Source organism: Nicotiana sylvestris, chromosome 12, assembly GCF_000393655.2.
Source record: "Nicotiana sylvestris chromosome 12, ASM39365v2, whole genome shotgun sequence".
Taxonomy (NCBI): Eukaryota; Viridiplantae; Streptophyta; class Magnoliopsida; order Solanales; family Solanaceae; genus Nicotiana; species Nicotiana sylvestris.
Window position 1 is genome coordinate 136,408,994 of NC_091068.1, and position 17,487 is coordinate 136,426,480.

The 17,487-nt window shown below is 39.2% G+C and overlaps 2 protein-coding genes across 2 annotated transcripts; one reads left to right on the top strand and one right to left on the bottom strand.

Annotated features, from left to right (window-relative positions):
* Positions 1–1,922: 1,922 nt before the first annotated feature.
* LOC138883801 (uncharacterized) lies at positions 1,923–12,713 on the top strand. The gene is made up of 5 exons (XM_070164515.1): positions 1,923–2,303; positions 2,373–2,630; positions 2,733–2,801; positions 11,974–12,057; positions 12,312–12,713. Exons 1-5 carry the CDS (start codon positions 1,923–1,925, stop codon positions 12,711–12,713), a joined length of 1,194 nt encoding a protein of 397 aa, XP_070020616.1.
* A 3,889-nt stretch (positions 12,714–16,602) lies between these two features.
* Positions 16,603–17,469, bottom strand: LOC138883802 (uncharacterized). Its single transcript, XM_070164516.1, has 2 exons — positions 16,830–17,469; positions 16,603–16,706 (listed from the first exon to the last, which is right to left on the bottom strand). The coding sequence occupies exons 1-2, from the start codon at positions 17,467–17,469 to the stop codon at positions 16,603–16,605; spliced, it is 744 nt and encodes a 247-aa protein (XP_070020617.1).
* Positions 17,470–17,487: the final 18 nt, after the last annotated feature.

Genomic DNA, 17,487 nt, shown 5'->3' on the forward strand with positions numbered 1-17,487 from the left:
TGAAAATATTCCAGACCCTCCCCCAGCTCATCCGCGAGTAGCTCCTCGGGTGCTTCCAAATGAAGGGTACACAAGTGCAATTGTCCCACCTCGGATCCGGGCGGGTAATTTCCAGATTAAAAATTGCATGGTGACCTTATTGGAGCAAAGAGGATACTTCACAGGTGCTCCCCATCAGAATGCATATAAAAATCTAAAGGGCTTTGTGGATACCTGTTGGGAAAACAAACAAACTAATGTGTCGGAGGATGCATTAAGACTCAGATTTTTCCCTTTTTCACTTAGAGGGAAAGTTTTGGACTGGCTTGAAAGACTCCCCAATCATTCCATCACTACATGGGGTGAGTTGGCTGACGAGTTTATCGCCAAGTTTTTCTCACCGGGACATATGGCTGCATTAAGGGATGAGATTTTGGTGTTTAAACAGGAACCACATGAACCCTTTCATGAAATACGGGATAGATATAGAACTATGGTCAAGGAATGCCGCAATAATGATATGACTAAAGCAATGATCCAATAGAAATTTTATCGGGGTATAAACACGACCAATCAATGTGTGGTAAACCAACTAGCATGGGGTAATTTTATGAAGCTACCTTATGCTGAGGCCTGTGAGATTCTTGATGAGATGGCAGACACTTCCTCAGCCTGGCAGAGTCGAGCAAATGTTCCTCAAGGGGGCCCTCATGTCATAAACCTTCACAAGGAACTTCAAGACCACGAACAAGCCATAGCTGAGTTGACAACAACCATGAACCAGTTAGCCAAAGCACAACTTCAGCAGATTCAGAGACCAAAGAAAGTGAAGGTAATGGAAGGCAGTAATCTATTGGTAAACAAGAGGAGACAACATGGGCAACAAATGCAAGGTATCAAGATCAATATGAGCAAGGTAGCAGTGAGTAAAACCAGGATGATGGATATTGTGAGCAAAGTGAAGAGGTTTTGCATGCCAACAACTATCAAGGACAACAAGGTAATGCTCCAAATCAACAATGGAGATCACAAGGGAATAATCAGAATTGGGGCAACCAAGGCCAAGAAAATTGGAACAATAACAACAACAACTCCAACAATTGGGGGAACAACAAACAGAATTGGGGTAACAATAGCAATTGGGGTGGCAATAAAAACCAAGGAGGTTGGAATAATGGTAATCAAGGTAATCGAGGGCCGAGTTTTCAAAGGCCTCCAATGTTTCAACAACCAAACAATCTGCCTCCATTTCCGTCCCAAGGTCCTAGCTCGTCCAATAATGAGATGGGACAGATTGAGTCAATGTTTGAGCTAATGATGAAGAAGAACACCGACTCTGATGCCCAATTGGCGTCCCATAATACTTCTATCCGCAATCTAGAGGTCCAACTTGGTCAGATTTTGCAAGCTTTAAACACTCGCCCTAAGGGGGCACTACCTAGTGACACGGTAGTAAACCCGAAAGGTGGGAGCAATGTCGTCCATGCAATGGTGGTGACCACAAGGAGCGGTAGAGGTGGTGAAGCAAGTACCTCCAAGCAAAAGGAAGTTGTGAGTGATGATGTTGAAGTGCAAAATGAAGATGATCCTATAGTTGTTGAGCAAGTGAGTGAAAAGAATGTGAATTGTGAGGTGAGGATTGATATTCATGACAATGAGGAGGAGACTCAAAAGAACGTGAACCCTTATAGGGAAAATGTAATAGACATGCCAGAAATGGTAATGCCTAAAGCCAGGGCTCCCATGCCTCGTCCTCCTCTACCTTACCCTCAAAGACTTGCAAAGCAGAAGAATGAAAATCAGTTCAAGATGTTTATTGAGATGATGAAAAGTTTGTCGATCAATGTGCCATTGGTGGAAGCTCTTGAGCAAATGTCGGGATACGCCAAGTTTATTAAAGACTTGGTAACTAACAGAGATCTATGGATTATGAGACCATAAAAATGACTCATCAAGTGAGTGCCATTGTGCACTCGATGTCTCCAAAGCTTGAAGATCCCTACGCATTTACCATTCCATGTACCATTGGGAGTGCAAATTTTGCAAGGGCCTTGTGTGATTTGGGAGCAAGTATAAATTTGATGCCTTACTATGTATTCAAAACTTTGGATATTGGTCAACCGAGAGCTACATCAATGAGATTGCAAATGGCGGATAGAACAATGAAAAGACCGCTTGGTATTATTGATGATGTTCTTGTCCGAGTTGACAAGTTTATTTTTCCTTCTGACTTTGTGATTCTCGACTGCGAAGTCGACTATGAGGTGCCGATAATATTGGTAAGGCCTTTCCTAGCAACAGAGAAGGAATTGGTTGATGTGGAAGTAAGGGAGTTTACCTTCTAGGTGGGTGATGAAAAAGTTGTCTTCCATGTGTGCATATCAATGAGGCAGCTAAATAGTACTGAGGTTTGTTCTTTTGTGGATCTGGTGATGGAGGTGATAGTTGATGACACAAGTGCCATGATCAATGTTGAGGATCCTTTGGAAGCTATATTGTTGAACCATGATGTGACCGAGGATGAAGGCACGGTAAAGTATGTCAATGCCTTGCAAGGAATGAGTTCTTACTCCTATGAGCCCTGTAAACTTTCCTTGGATCTTGAGAACAAAATGACTCCACCAACAAAGCCCTCAATCGAGAAACCTCCCGTATTGGAGTTGAAGCCTTTGCCTCCACACCTCAAGTATGAATTCTTGGGCCTTTGTTCAACTTTACCTGTTATTCTTTCTTCGTGCCTTACTAACGTGTAGGTAGATGCCACCCTTGAGGTGCTTCAAAGAAGGAAGAGGGCAATTGCATGGACTCTAGCTGATATTCGGGTTATAATCCCCGACTTTTGAATGCACAAGATTTTACTTGAGGATGATGCCAAACCCTCCGTAGAACATCAAAGGAGGTTGAACGAGGCTATGCAAGAGGTCGTCAAGAAGGAGGTTATTAAGTAGATAGATGCAGGGGTTGTGTACCCCATCTCGGATAGTTCATAGACTTCATCGGTACAATATATGCCGGAAAAGAGGGTTAAATAGTAGTCACAAATGAGCAAAATGAGTTGATCCCCACTAGGACTATCACCGGATAGAGGGTGTCCATGGACAACCGGAAGCTGAACAAAGTGACCCGCAAAGATCATTTTCCATTGCCTTTTCTTCACAAAATGATAGATAGACTTGCTGGGCATTCCTACTATTGCATTTAGGATGGTTACTCAGGCTACAACCAGATTATGATTGCACCAGAAGACCAGGAGAAAACCACCTTCACGTGTCCGTATGGCACCTTTGCATTTTCCCGGATGCCATTTGGTTTGTGTAATGCACCGGCTGCCTTTCAACGGTGTATGATGGCTATATTTACTGAAATGGTGGAGGACTTCTTGGAAGCATTCATGGATGATTTTAGTGTTGTGGGTGACTCTTTTGAAGAAAGTTTGGGTAATCTTGACAAAGTATTGGCCCGATGAGAGGAGACAAATCTAGTGCTTAATTGGGAAAAATTCCACTTTATGGTCGTGTTACACCCCAAGTTTTCATACGTGAGAGTACATCGTAAGTCATTGATGTAAGCTAGGAAATGAGATTATATTTGGAAGAAAATAAAGTAAGTTAATCATGTTACCTTGGAGGTTACAAATATTTAAGATCATGAATAACGAGTACCAAGTGGGTTAGAAATCTTAGAAGCTAAACCAATTGAAAAAAATAAGTTTTGTCAAAAGTCGATAAGTTTGGAATGTTATAACATGTACTTTGGGGTGAGACTAGGGTTCTTAACATGATAAGGAGGTTATTATATGAGTTATTTTAGTCGTATGATATTCATTTTCTACATTTTGAAGGCAAGCAAGTTGTGAAACAAGAGTTGGCAAAGGTCATCACAAGTTACATTCATAAATTTGCTGAACTTTAGGTCAAATGTATCTGAGAATTTCTCCAAATATACTTGCAATCATGGGGTGTTCTACCTACCAAATTGAAGGTCTACGAGTCTAGTTTCTAACGCATTACACCGTTCATCAATATGACCTCAGAGTAGAGATATATTCGCGTTTTTGCGAGACCGCACAAGCAGCTCCCAATGGGACCCACTTAGGCGGTAGTTGACCTACTTCAATTTATAAAGGATTTGGACGCCTATTTTTGCTCATTTTTCAACTAAAATTTGTCTGCAAACCTCTCCTAACCCTCCTAAACATATACCACAAGGATTTGAAGTGATTCCAAAGTGATTACACCATATTTCAACATCAAAACTTAGTTCTAGTGAAGAACAACACCTCTTTGAGGTTGTGTTGTCATTGAGGATTGTTGTGGGCTGTATTTGGATGAAATTCCAAATTGTTTCTGCTTTCTAAGGTGAGTATAATATCCTACTAATTGTGATTAATCTTGCTTGTATGTTGGTTAAGTTGTTAGGATGATAAACTACAAGATAATACTTGGGTTAACTTAAGTCACTTCTATGGTGTTGTATTGTTATTGAGGGTTGTTGTAAACTGAATATAACTTGGATTTTGACTTGAAGTTTCTGTAGGAGGTATTTATATTGTGTTATTACTTGTTCCTAAGGTTATCTTGATGTTCATTAAGTTAAATGGATGGGCTAGACATGAACTAGTGAATAAAGTTGCTAATTGAGGATAGTTGAAGTTGTGGATTATTTTCGTTGTTATAAATATATGGTATAAGGCTATAATCATTGATTAATGACTTCGTTATCATGTTAATGATACATTATGTTGAAGTAAGAAGTCTATAAGGATTGATAATAGGTATACGGATTCCAATCGGAGCTTGCCGCTCGTCGTAATGTAGTTGTGACTTGTTGTTGTTATATGGTGTCTTGATATTGATAATTATGTATTTATGGATTGCTCTGGTCAATGTTGTTTGTATGTGGTACTGGAGGAGGCCCTTGTTACAAGGGAGATGCTTCCAAAATTTACGTAAACAAGCTACTAGCTTAAGTTATAGACTTAGCCTTTGCTCAGCACTGATTTTGAATCTCCTTATACTATGATAGATTGAGTTGACTTGTTTGAAGAGTTGCTTGGAAGTGATTAAGGACTCAACGGGTTTAAGGTATGTTAAGGCACTTTCTTCTTTCTTTTGGCATGATCTAAAGTGAAATGAATACGCTACTTCATAACGGATCTACTCCTAGCAACTAAGGTTGTCCATGTTGTTCTTTCCTTATAAAATTATTCTAAGCAAGTGTGTATGATCCTTGAATCCTACTAAGGTTCATATTGAGGGTATGGATGTCCATAGTGCTCTTAAGTCACTCCAAAAGGCTTGTAGACATATGTCAGGTGTATGGATAATTGTATGGCCTTGTCGGCCTATGTTTCGAGTTTACTAATGGTCATGTCGGCCTTATAGGCCCGTATGTCACATATATTAGTTTGTATATCATGTTGGGTCTTCATATGTTGACTATTCCCTTATGTTTTATTCTTGTTATCTCAGGACGAGTTTTCTAGCTCATTTACTCATGATAACATGATAAGAAAGATATGTTACGTTGGTACTCGGTTGAGTAAGGCACCGGGTGCCCGTCGCGGCCCTTCGGTTTGGGTCGTGACAGAAGTGGTATCAGAGCAGTTCTGTCCTAGGGAGTCTACAAGCCGTGTCTAGTAGAGTCTTGTTTATGGGTGTGTTGTGCACCACACTTATAAGCAGGAGGCTACAGGGCATTTAGGTCTGTCACTCTTTCTTCTTACTCTAGATCGTGCAGTAGAGCTCAGTTGTAAGAATTCAAACTCCTAAATTCGACTTTAGTCGTAATACAACGATACCTACATCCACAAAGACAGTTGGTAAGAGATTGCATGTGGATGTGGAAGAGTTGAGTCAGAGGAACTCGATTTCACATCATGCTTATGATGAGTAAATATGAGGTCTTCAACAGATCATGTGTGTACTAAGATGTGTATGCTTCTTAATAAGGAGCCTTAAGGCACGGATATCTATTCACGAATATGGTGAAAATCTATGAGGAATTCAGAAGCTAGATACAAGTTTTAACAAGTAAAAGAAGTAAAGTGAAGGGGTACGAGGCACCCAGATAATGAAGATTATCAATATTTTCAAATCAGGCAGAGAAATATAAGCATTTTGGTACCTTCATCAATGACAGAGGTAAGTACAATTGGCCACACCCATCTCAGTTATGTTCTATGGGAGCTAACAGATATTATTTAAGAGAAAGATGGGATATCAGGATCCAGTTGGAGTTAGAGTAACCCAAAAATTGTGGATAGGTTGTTATCATTAACTAACGTTTCCGAAAGATGGTGCAAATGTGGTAATAGATCTCCTTCTAAGACACCCAGATGGTGAACTCTAGAGTAGTACAATCAGATACGAATACTGGAATATTCAGAAATTTCAGAAGATAGGCAGTGGGATCCTAGAAGGGACAAATATTTACCTTAGTATGACTCTAGCCCCGAGTAAAAAAAATGTTAGGCATTCCCAAGAGCCAGTGAGATAAATCTAGGGGAGCTTATAGGGAAAGAACTTTTTGTTGAAGTTTTCAGAATAAAGTGATAGACAAAAAGAATATTATCCGGAGAATAAGAAGAAAATAAATGAAGCATTATGAGTAAGATGTGATATATGGGTGATAACAGTAAATTAAAATATGACACGATGACAGAGTCTATAGTCAAGTGAAGGAAAATACAAGAGGTGACAAGCCTTAAGGCAATAAAAGAGTATAAGCCATAAAGTCATATTCTTATTTCGAGAAATGAGTTGGTGACTTCAACGTGATTACCAGGAGGAAAGGTTAGACCCCAGAGTAATAAAAATCAGTATGGGCTGGTGAACAAGATAAAACCGAACATGAATTAGGGACCGGAGGATTTGATAATGGTCGACATCGTGAGAATTTCAAAGATCGTGCTCCAACAATAATAGAATAGACAACAGACGAATAACCTTTAAAGGTTATTTAGGAAGTCGCTTACCTAAAGCAAGCACTCTGAGCAGAGTTAATCTTAAGGGACTAAGTGTTCCAGTTACCGTAGGTGTCACCTTCGTGCGTAATAAATTTAGTTATCCCTGGTATAGAAGGTTACCATAAGGTGATTAAGGTTCATTGATAATGTGAAAAGATGCCAAAGATGAAGAGGTAAAACAACTATAGGTAGATCGTCGTAGTAGTAAATCTTAGTACTCCCCTGAAGGGGGGAATATTGTGTGATATGATATTAAGTCGGAGTTAAGCGGTTCAGTTAACTATGGAATGGTAAAGGAAGAATTTGGTAAAAAGGAGAAAGGGATGATGTTGCATTTATTCAGTTCCTGCAGATATATTGCGACTCCAGAACATTATACAAGCACGACACCGGGGAGAGGTAGTAAAAGTTTTCGGCCAGGATGTTATTGATAAATAAGTGTGAATGGATACTTGATACATTAGGAGCTAGTGGCGAGAGATAAGTTAAGACAAAGGATATATCCCAAGAGGGATTATGCAGAATATATATATATATATATATATATATATATATATATATATATGAGAATGGACCAACGAGTAATTAGTAGTTGATTCAGGAAGAGCCCAGTTATGGCTAGACAAGAGGTCGCGGATAAATCAATATATCATGCAAGATAAATGTAGTGAACCGCAACATAGTGAATTCAGTCTCGCAGATACGAGATCGCAATCATTTGAAAAAATTTCAGATAGGAGTTGAGGCAATTAAATGTACCATTTTTAATGTTTATAAAAATAAGAGAGAGTGCCACTAAGGAGACAATAAAAATTTGAGCTTAGAAGTAACCCTACGAGCACAAAGGCATAAATTTATGTAACTAAGGATTATTATAGGCGAGTAAGAATAACGAAAATTACCTTCGGGTGTACGATATATCAAGCTCGCAACTTTACAAGAGCCAGAAGGTCTCCCTAAGTACTACAATGAAAGACTAGCTGAGGAAATAAGGAAGAAGGTTTCCACCTAAGCATAGTGAGCTAAAGAGTAAATGATCCTGTAACAACAGTCTCACTACAATATTGTATACACTCCATAAGAAAGTGGCACCTATCATGGCTAATGAATGGTAAAAAAAAGCCATCAAAGGTGATGTTTGAGATCATATGAGGTACAGGAAATTATAGTATTCGTGGGCAAAAAGACAAGCCAAGTATTCATGCAACAAGTGATAGAACGACCAGCAAAAGTAATTGCTTACATTTAAGGACAACTGAGAAGGCACGAAAGGAAATTTATGGTGCTAGCAAGTTAAAGGAAGGTTGCGAGTAGTATAAATAGATCGGTGTAGGTCCTAAGGTAAAGTATTGTAGAGCAACAAGGTTTTAGGTAGATAGGAGTAAGGATATGAAAAGATGAGTGAGAAGGTGACGAGAATATGTATGTCCTCGGGATTAAACCCATCAAAACAAGGGAGCTGATGATTTCCATATGAATAAAAAACTCTATACAGCCTGAATGAACCCAGAGGAGTCTAAGACTAGGTGCATTTAGAAGAGATGGAATGTTGCCCTGGCGGTAGAATAAGGGTGTAATTGTGATAGATAAGAGGATGATTCTTAGGCCTTTGATTGAGTAATGATTTAACGAGAAAGGGATTTCATTAATTGCACGGGATTAGAATACCCCCATAAGATGAATCGCGTTGGGATGCAATGAAATACGGTTATTGAAGTATAGTATTATCCCTAGGTGGATCAGGAAAATCACTTCATATGTTCCCCGATAAGATGTGAGCCCTAGTGACAGTGTATTACGTAAGAGGTTGCAAGTTATCAGTGATAGATTATAGATCAACATTAAGGTGAATAAACAATAGATGGGTACAAGTTCCAAAGTTCGAGATGAGATTTGTTTGTTATTCTTAGATGAATAATAATGAGGAAACACTGAAGGACATAGATTTATACATATAGGATAAGCAGCGAGAGATTAACCTGGAGTTGGGTAGCAAACCTCGGTAATAATAAACCGAAGTAAGTTTTATGGTATAGTATAACCTACCTAGATGTAGTAAATCCATAAGGATAGATATACAAGGCTATGAAACAAGAGATAGAAATAGTCTTAAGTTCGATAAAGTACCAAGTGAAAGACATCAGTACACCTATAGATGCCTAGAGGGACAGCTTGTCATAATTCTGTATATTTTCATAAAGTGAGGCTTAGAGATTGGCTAAAAGATGGAGGAAAAAGAGAAGACGAGTCGCTAGGCGCTCATACAAGGACACAACCGTACATACTGCATGACATAAGGTATCAAATGTTACGATGTTGGAAGAATTTAAACCACATGTCATGGTGTGACAAAGAGGCCTAAAAGGGGGGAATGCCCAAGCGTTTGGATTTATTCACAAAACAGTTGCTTAGATGGAAAGATGAGCATTAAAGTATTCGTAAGAGCCATAGTTTATGAAACTGATAAGCGCATCAGTCAACATTCGAGGACGAATGTTCCAAAGGGGGGAATGATGTTACACCCCAAGTTTTCATACGTGAGAGTACGTCGTAAGTCATTGATGTAAGCTCGGAAATGAGATTATATTTGGAAGAAAATAAAGTAAGTTAATCATGTTACCTTGGAGGTTACAAATATTTAAGATCATGAATAACGAGTACCAAGAGGGTTGGAAATCTTAGAAGCTAAACCAATTGAAGAAAATAAGTTTCGTCAAAAGTCGACAAGTTTGGAATGTTATAACATGTACTTTGGGGTGAGACTAGGGTTCTTAACATGATAAGGAGGTTATTCTATGAGTTATTTTAGTCGTATGATATTCATTTTCTACATTTTGAAGGCAAGCAAGTTGTGGAACAAGAGTTGGCAAAGGTCATCACAAGTTACATTCATAAATTTGCTGAAATTTAGGTCAAATATATCTGAGAATTTCTCCAAATATACTTGGAATCTTGGGGTTTTCTACCTATCAAATTGACGGTCTACGAGTCTAGTTTCTAACTCATTAAACCGTTCATCAACACGAAATCGGAGTAGAGATATATTCGCGTTTTCGCGAGACCGCGCACGCAGCTCCCAATGGGACCCACTTTGGCGGTGGTTGACCTACTTCAATTTATAAACGATTTGGACGCCTATTTTTGCTCATTTTTCAACTAAAATTCGTCTCCAAACAGCTCTCCTAACCCTCCTAAACATATACCACAAGGGTTTTAAGTGATTCCAAAGTGATTACACCATATTTCAACATCAAAACTTAGTTCTAGTGAAGAACAACACCTCTTTGAGATTGTGTTGTCATTGAGGATTGTTGTGGGCTGTATTTTGATGAAATTCCAAGTTTTTGATGTTGTAGAAGGTGAGTATAACAGCCTACTAATTGTGCTTAATCTTGCTTGTATGTTGGTTAAGTTGTTAGGATGATAAACTACAAGATAATACTTGGGTTAGCTTAAGTCACTTTTATGGTGTTGTATTGCTATTGAGGGTTGTTGTAAACTGAATATAACTTGGATTTTGACTTGAAGTTGCTGTAGGAGGTATTTATATTGTGTTCTTACTTGTGCCTAAGGTTATCTTGATGTTCATTAAGTTAAATGGATGGGCTAGACATGAACTAGTGAATAAAGTTGCTAATTGAGGATAGTTGAAGTTGTGGATTATTTTCGTTGTTATAAATATATGGTATAAGGCTGGAATCATTGATTAATGACTTCATTATCATGTTAATGATACTTTTATGTTGAAGTAAGAAGTCTATAAGGATTGATAAGGGGTATACGGATTCCAATCGGAGCTTGCCGCTCGTCGTAATGTAGTTGTGACTTGTTGTTGTTATATGGTGTCTTGATATTGATAATTATGTATTGATGGATTGCTCTGGTCATTGTTGTTTGTATATGGTATTGGAGGAGGCCCTTGTTACAAGGGAGATGCTGCCAAAATTTACGTAAATGAGCTACTAGCTTAAGTTATAGACTTAGCCTTTGCTCAGCACTGATTTTGAATCTCCTTATACTATGATAGATTGAGTTGACTTGTTTGAAGAGTTGCTTGGAAGTGATTAAGGACTCAACAGGTTTAAGGTATGTTAAGGCACTTTCTTTTTTCTTTTGGCATGATCTAAAATGAAATGAATACGCTACTTCATTATGGATCTACTCCTAGAAACTAAGGTTGTCCATGTTGTTCTTTCCTTATAAAATTATTCTAAGCAAGTGTGTATGATCCTTGAATCCTACTAAGGTTCATATTGATTGGTATGGCGGGGCCCTGTCCCAACCTTTATGATTTTATGTACTCTTAGAGGCTTGTAGACAGATGTCAGGTGTATGGATACTTGTATGACCTTGTCGGCCTATGTTTCGAGTTTACTAATGGTCATGTCAGCTTTATAGGCCTGTATGTCACATATATAAGTTTGTATATCATTTTGGGTTTTCATACATTGAGTATTCCCTTATTTTTTATTCTTGTTATCTCATGACGGGTTTTCTGGCTCATTTACTCATGATAATATGATAAGAAAGATATGTTACGTTGGTACTCGGTTGAGTAAAGCACCGGGTGCCCGTTGCGGCCCTTCGGTTTGGGTCGTGACAGAAGTGGTATAGGGCATTTTCCTCGGCCATAAGTTCTCAATGAATGGTATCGAAGTGGAAAAGCGAAGATTGAAGTGATCTCAAAACTCCCTCCTCCTAATTCCCTCAAAGGAGTGAGGATCTTTCTTGGGCATGCGGGGTTCTACCGAAAGTTCATCAAGGACTTTTCCAAGGTGGTGAATCCCTTGTGAAAATTGTTAGAAAAGGATTCAAAGTTTGTGTTTAATGATGAGTTCATGAAAGCTTTTGAGCTTCTCAAGTATAGATTGACTACCACTCCCATCATCACCGGACCCAATTAGAGCTTACCATTTGAGCTCATGTGTGATGCTAGTGACGTTGCAGTAGGAGTGGTCTTGGGTAAAAGGGTGAACAAGATGTTTCATCTGGTGTACTATGAAATAAAATATATGAATGATGTGCAGGTCAATTATACAGTAACGAATAAAGTGTTGCTAGCAATTCTGTTTGCAATGGAGAAGTTTAGGCCTTATTTCATGAGTGCCAAAGTGATTGTTCATACTGATCACGCGGCACTCCGTTATTTGATGACCAAAAGGACTCTAAAGTGAGATTGATGAGATGGGTTTTGTTTCTTCAAGAATTTAACCTAGAAATTGTTGATCGGAAAGGAAGTGAAAATCAAGTGGCGGACCACTTTTCCCGCTTGGAGGAGGAGGGGAGACCCAAAAATGGTCTCGAAATTAATAATGCATTCCCGGATGAACAACTCCTCTCAGTTTCTTTGAATAGTGTGCCTTAGTTCGCTGACGTGGCCAATTTTCTTGTGACCAACATTATTCCGAGTGAGCTCTCTTCTAACCAAAGGAAGAAGCTTAAACGGGAAAACTTGGATTATTACTGGGACGAACCTTCTCTTTTTAAGATTTGCAATGATGGTGTGATTCGGAGATGTGTTACGGAAGAGGAGCAAATGAGTATTCTTGATGCTTGCCATTCCTCGCCCTATGGTGGTCATCATGGTAGGGTGAAAACTGCTTCAAAGGTTCTTAGCTATGGTTTTTATTGGCCTACTCTGTATAAAGATGTTGGCGAGCTTGTCAAGAGATGTGATGAGTGTCAGAGAGCAGGTGGAATCTCCAAGAAGGATGAAATGCCTCTCACCACTATTCTTGAGGTTGACATTTTTTACGTATGGGCATAGACTTCATGGGGCCTTTTGTGAGTTCTTGTGGAAACACTTACATTATGGTGCCCATTGATTATGTTTCCAAGTGGGTTGAGGCCGTGGCTTTGCCCAACAACGAAGCCCGGAGTGTGGTGGCATTTTTCAAGAAAAATATCTTCACACGGTTTGGCACTCCTCGGGCGATCATCAGTGATGGGGTTCTCATTTCTGCAATAAGGCATTTGACACTTTGCTTACAAAGTATGGTGTCAATCACAAGGTATCAACCCCTTATCATCCTTAGACTAGTGGACAAGTTGAGGTCTCCAACAAGGAGATAAAGAGCATACTGTCAAAAACTATCAATGCAAATAGGACTGACTGGTCGAGGAAACTGGATGATGCTTTGTGGGCTTACAAGACTGCTTATAAGACTCCAATTGATATGTCTTTGTAGCGGTTGGTATTTGGTAAGGTGTTCCATCTTTCGGTTGAGTTATATTACAAGGCCATGTAGGCACTGAAGAGGTTAAATCTTGAGTGGAATGTTGCAGCAAATCTTCGGGTAGAGCAACTCAATGAGCTAGATGAGTTCCGGTTTCATGCCTATTCCAGCTCGTCCTTGTATAAGGGCAAGATGAAATACTTATATGACAAATATGCCTAGAGCAAGGAGTTTAAGGAGGGTGACTTGGTTCTCTTATTCAATTCTCGGTTACGTCAGTTTTCGGGAAAGCTCAAGTTAAAATGGAGTGCCCCTTTTGAAGTGGTACATGTGACTCCATTTGGTGCTCTTGATTTGAAGAATAAAAATGATGAAGTTTTCAGAGTTAATGGGCACCGAGTCAAACTCTACCTGGGAAAATTTGATGACAGCCACGTGGTGGCCTTGATAAACTTCAAATGATGATGGTAATATGCGTCGTGCCGCGACGTTATATCAGGCGCTTCTTGGGAGGCAACCCATGTATTTTTCTTCTTTTCGATTTTCTTAGTAGTGTAGGATTTGTTTTTGACTAACTATTTGTGAAATGTGTGTAGAAATGTTTGATGCAGTGCAGGACAATAATGGAAAAATTTGGCTAAGTTTGTAATTGGACCGCTGACCGCGCTCAAAATTTTGCGATCAGCAGAAGCTTTTTTGAGGGGGCATAATTTGGTAGCGGACGCAGACTTGAAAAGTCCAAAATGAGACCTCTCTGAAGTTTCATCCGCGTCCACGGTGGCTTTTTTGTGGTCAGTGGACCTGTTCCGTGGCTGTGCACACTTTTCGGCTCTTAGTGGAAGTGTTGAACAGGCAGCTCTTCAGAACAAGTAAAAGCACGGACAGTGGTGGAATTCCGCGGCCACACCAGGTAAGATCTGTGGGTCCCAGTGCTTTTTAGTATAAATAGACGGTCATTACACCTTTTACCCTTTTCGCACTTTGAACCCTCACAAGAAAATTTTCATTGTTCATCTCCTCTCATCCGATCCTAATCTGCACAACTCTAGTCAAAACTAATTTCCAATGCACATCCAACTACTGGTATGCTCAAATCAACATTGTTTTTCAATTTGTACTTATCTTTTCTTTTAGTGTTAATTTCTTCCTCTTTTCTTTTAGTTTCAACTAGGTGTCACGCCCCGAACCATGGTCTCGGCGTCACGGCACTCAGTGCCTGACTGCATGTGACCGAGCGAACCAATCGGATGGTTGGATCAACACATGGTATAACTATGAGCTAGAGGTAAATATAAAACATGGTGATACTAAAGAAGTCTAACTGAAATACCATAGATGCGGAAAATACTGAAAGGTCTGCCAGTATAAACAAGTAGCCAACAAGGCTAACACATGAAAGCCTGCTAATATCTGACTGACTGGGTTATAGTCTACAAAGCCTAAAGATATACTGAAAATACTAACGGTTTACCGGGACAAGGTCCCCGGTATACCTTATTAACTGAAATACTATAATGACTAAAACAAAAGAGAGATAAGGTCCCGGAAAACTGGGGCTAACCAATAGCTAATACGAGATGTTCTAGCAAGCATAATCGTCAACCTGAAAATCGTTACCTGCATCGCGATATACAGACCCCGAGCAAAAGGGACGTCAGTACATTTGAATTGTACTGGTATGTATAATAGCTAAACAAAAGAACTGTAAATACTGAAACTGAAACTGAACTGCTGGCTAATAAACTTATAAATGAACAAGGAAGTAAGGATGTGAATACTCCCTCTTCTGAATGATGAACAACCTGTTTAACTGAATATTAAATTGCGACCTCACGCCCAATATGTGTGTGTGTATATATATATATATATATATATATATATATATATATATATATGTGTGTGTGTGTGTGTGTGTGTGTGTGTGTGTGTGTGTGTGTGTGCACAACTGCAGCCTCGGGCCCAAGTATACGTATACATAACTGCGACCTGAGGTCCAAAATGCATAAAGCATAAACTGCAGCCTCAGGCCCAAATACAGGTGTTCAACATTCAATAGTATAAAATCAGGAACTGAGAATCATATTATAATACATGATACCGAAATAATGAGCCATACCAAGTTACATGATACTGGATTAGTGATAGGATTAGACTGAGATGAGTATTCATAATAAGTTGATTTATCATAACTGAAACTCATAGAATATCGAATGATTATGAGACTATGCCATCTAGAGAATAGAAGTTCTACTACTATTCAGGGAATGAGGCATAGTTATTTTCTAAGAAAACTGGTAATGGTCATAATGAATGGGACGTAGGGAGAACCATGGACATTCCCAAACGTAAAGAGTTAGTCTTACATACCTTAACTTCCTGCCCTTGAGCATAATACAATATTTGTCAACCCTTTCAACTTTAATCTATAGCAATACAAGTCAAAGGGATTCCATATTAGCTATGATGCACATGTTTTGGTCACTTAAGCATTTTGTCAAACACTTGGTCAAAATAAAGCTTCATAGTCCTTATTAATGGTGTCTCTACACCCAACAACCCATTCTCGTATTCCTAGATAAATTTTAAAGTCTCAAATGATTATATCAACATTATTCTTCATCACCCATAATGTAAACAACACCCTTATCTAATAATCAACACTCGACACCACAATCCTATAATTGTTCATGCTTTTCTATCAAACCCATCAACTCATATCTCATGAACTAGGGTTTATAATCATTAAACAAATGCTAGAATCAATTTGAGGGTGAAGACATTACCTTTTTGAAATTCAAACCCTTTGAATTCGAGTTCTAGGCTTCCTTCTCTCAACAATGATGTTCCAATCGAATATCTAATGATATGGAGGGTTTACCCATGTTAATAAGATGTTGGGAAATTGAAATTAACTTAGAATCACCATTAGAACTTACCTTGGGTGGTGGAAGGACCCTTAAGGAGTTAGGTTTTTGAGAGTTCCTCTTTCTAGAGCAAGTTGTTATGTTTTGGGGATGTGGGGGACGACATATAGCTTTAAACCGACCCCCACTAGCGCGCTCGCGCATCTAGAGGCCTGCCCGTGCTGCTGACCGCGCTAAATGGCAGTAACACTGCCTCAAAATTAGCGCAGTCGCGCTACCGGCGCGTATATCGCATACTATTCTGTAAAATGCACATAACTTTTTACAAAGAGATTCATTTGGGCTACATAATATATAGTTGGAAAGATATTTCAAAGGCCTACAACTTTATGCTTTGAGTTTTCCCAAATGCCTTACTCATTTTCACTAAAACCTGCTGGAATACAAACCTTCTGCAAACTTAGTCGATTTTATCAAATCTTATGCACCTCACTTTCCATCTTGATTTTGAAGTAACTATTTTCACCCATAATCATCCCGATGGGACTTTACATGCTCAAGGTATAACCTTACCACTCATTTAACACATTCACACCTAAGCCGAATTTACGAGGTGTTACATTATCTCCCCCTTGGAATCATTTGTCCTTGAATGATGGTCCTGGCTGCAACTACGACTATCTATGGACATTAAACGGGTGTGATGGGGATATGAGGATACTGAAATATCATGAATACATGTATATCAAACTGAACGAGCACGTGATCACTAAATACTAAGCTGAGTGAATAGTAAAAGACATGGAGATTATAATATAAGGCCTGAATGAAAAGGTTAATTACCTTCTACATTTTCTTTTTGCTCTTCAAAGAGGTGGGGATATCTGGACTTCATGTCCTCATCGGCTTCCAATGTAGCCTCTTCAACCTTTTGGTTCCTCCAAAGCACTTTTACTGAAGCAATTTTCTTAGTTCTGAGCTTGCAGATTTGTCGATCAAGAATAGCCACTGGAATTTCCTTATAAAACAGATTGTCTTTAACCCCTATAATCTCCGTAGGAACCACAAGTGACGGGTCTCCCATGAATTTCTTCAACATGGACACATGAAACACTGGGTGTACAGCAGCTAGTTCTTGTGGCAATTCTAACTCATAAGCCATCTGTCTGATCCTTTGCAGGATTCTATATGGACCAATGTAGCAGGGACTAAGTTTCCCCTTCTTCCCAAATCTCATAACGCCTTTCATGGGCGATACTTTCAGAAACACCCAGTCATCAACTTGGAACTCTAAGTCTCTATGTCGCACATCCGAATAGGACTTTTGGCAACTTTGAGCCGTCTTCAAATGCCTTTGTATCAAGTTGACTTTCTCCATAGCCTGATAGACCAAATAGGGTCCTAACAATTCCGTTTCTCTGACTTTGAACCAACCAATTGGTGATCTATACCTTCGTCCATACAGAGCTTTGTACAGTGCCATTTTGATACTAGAGTGATA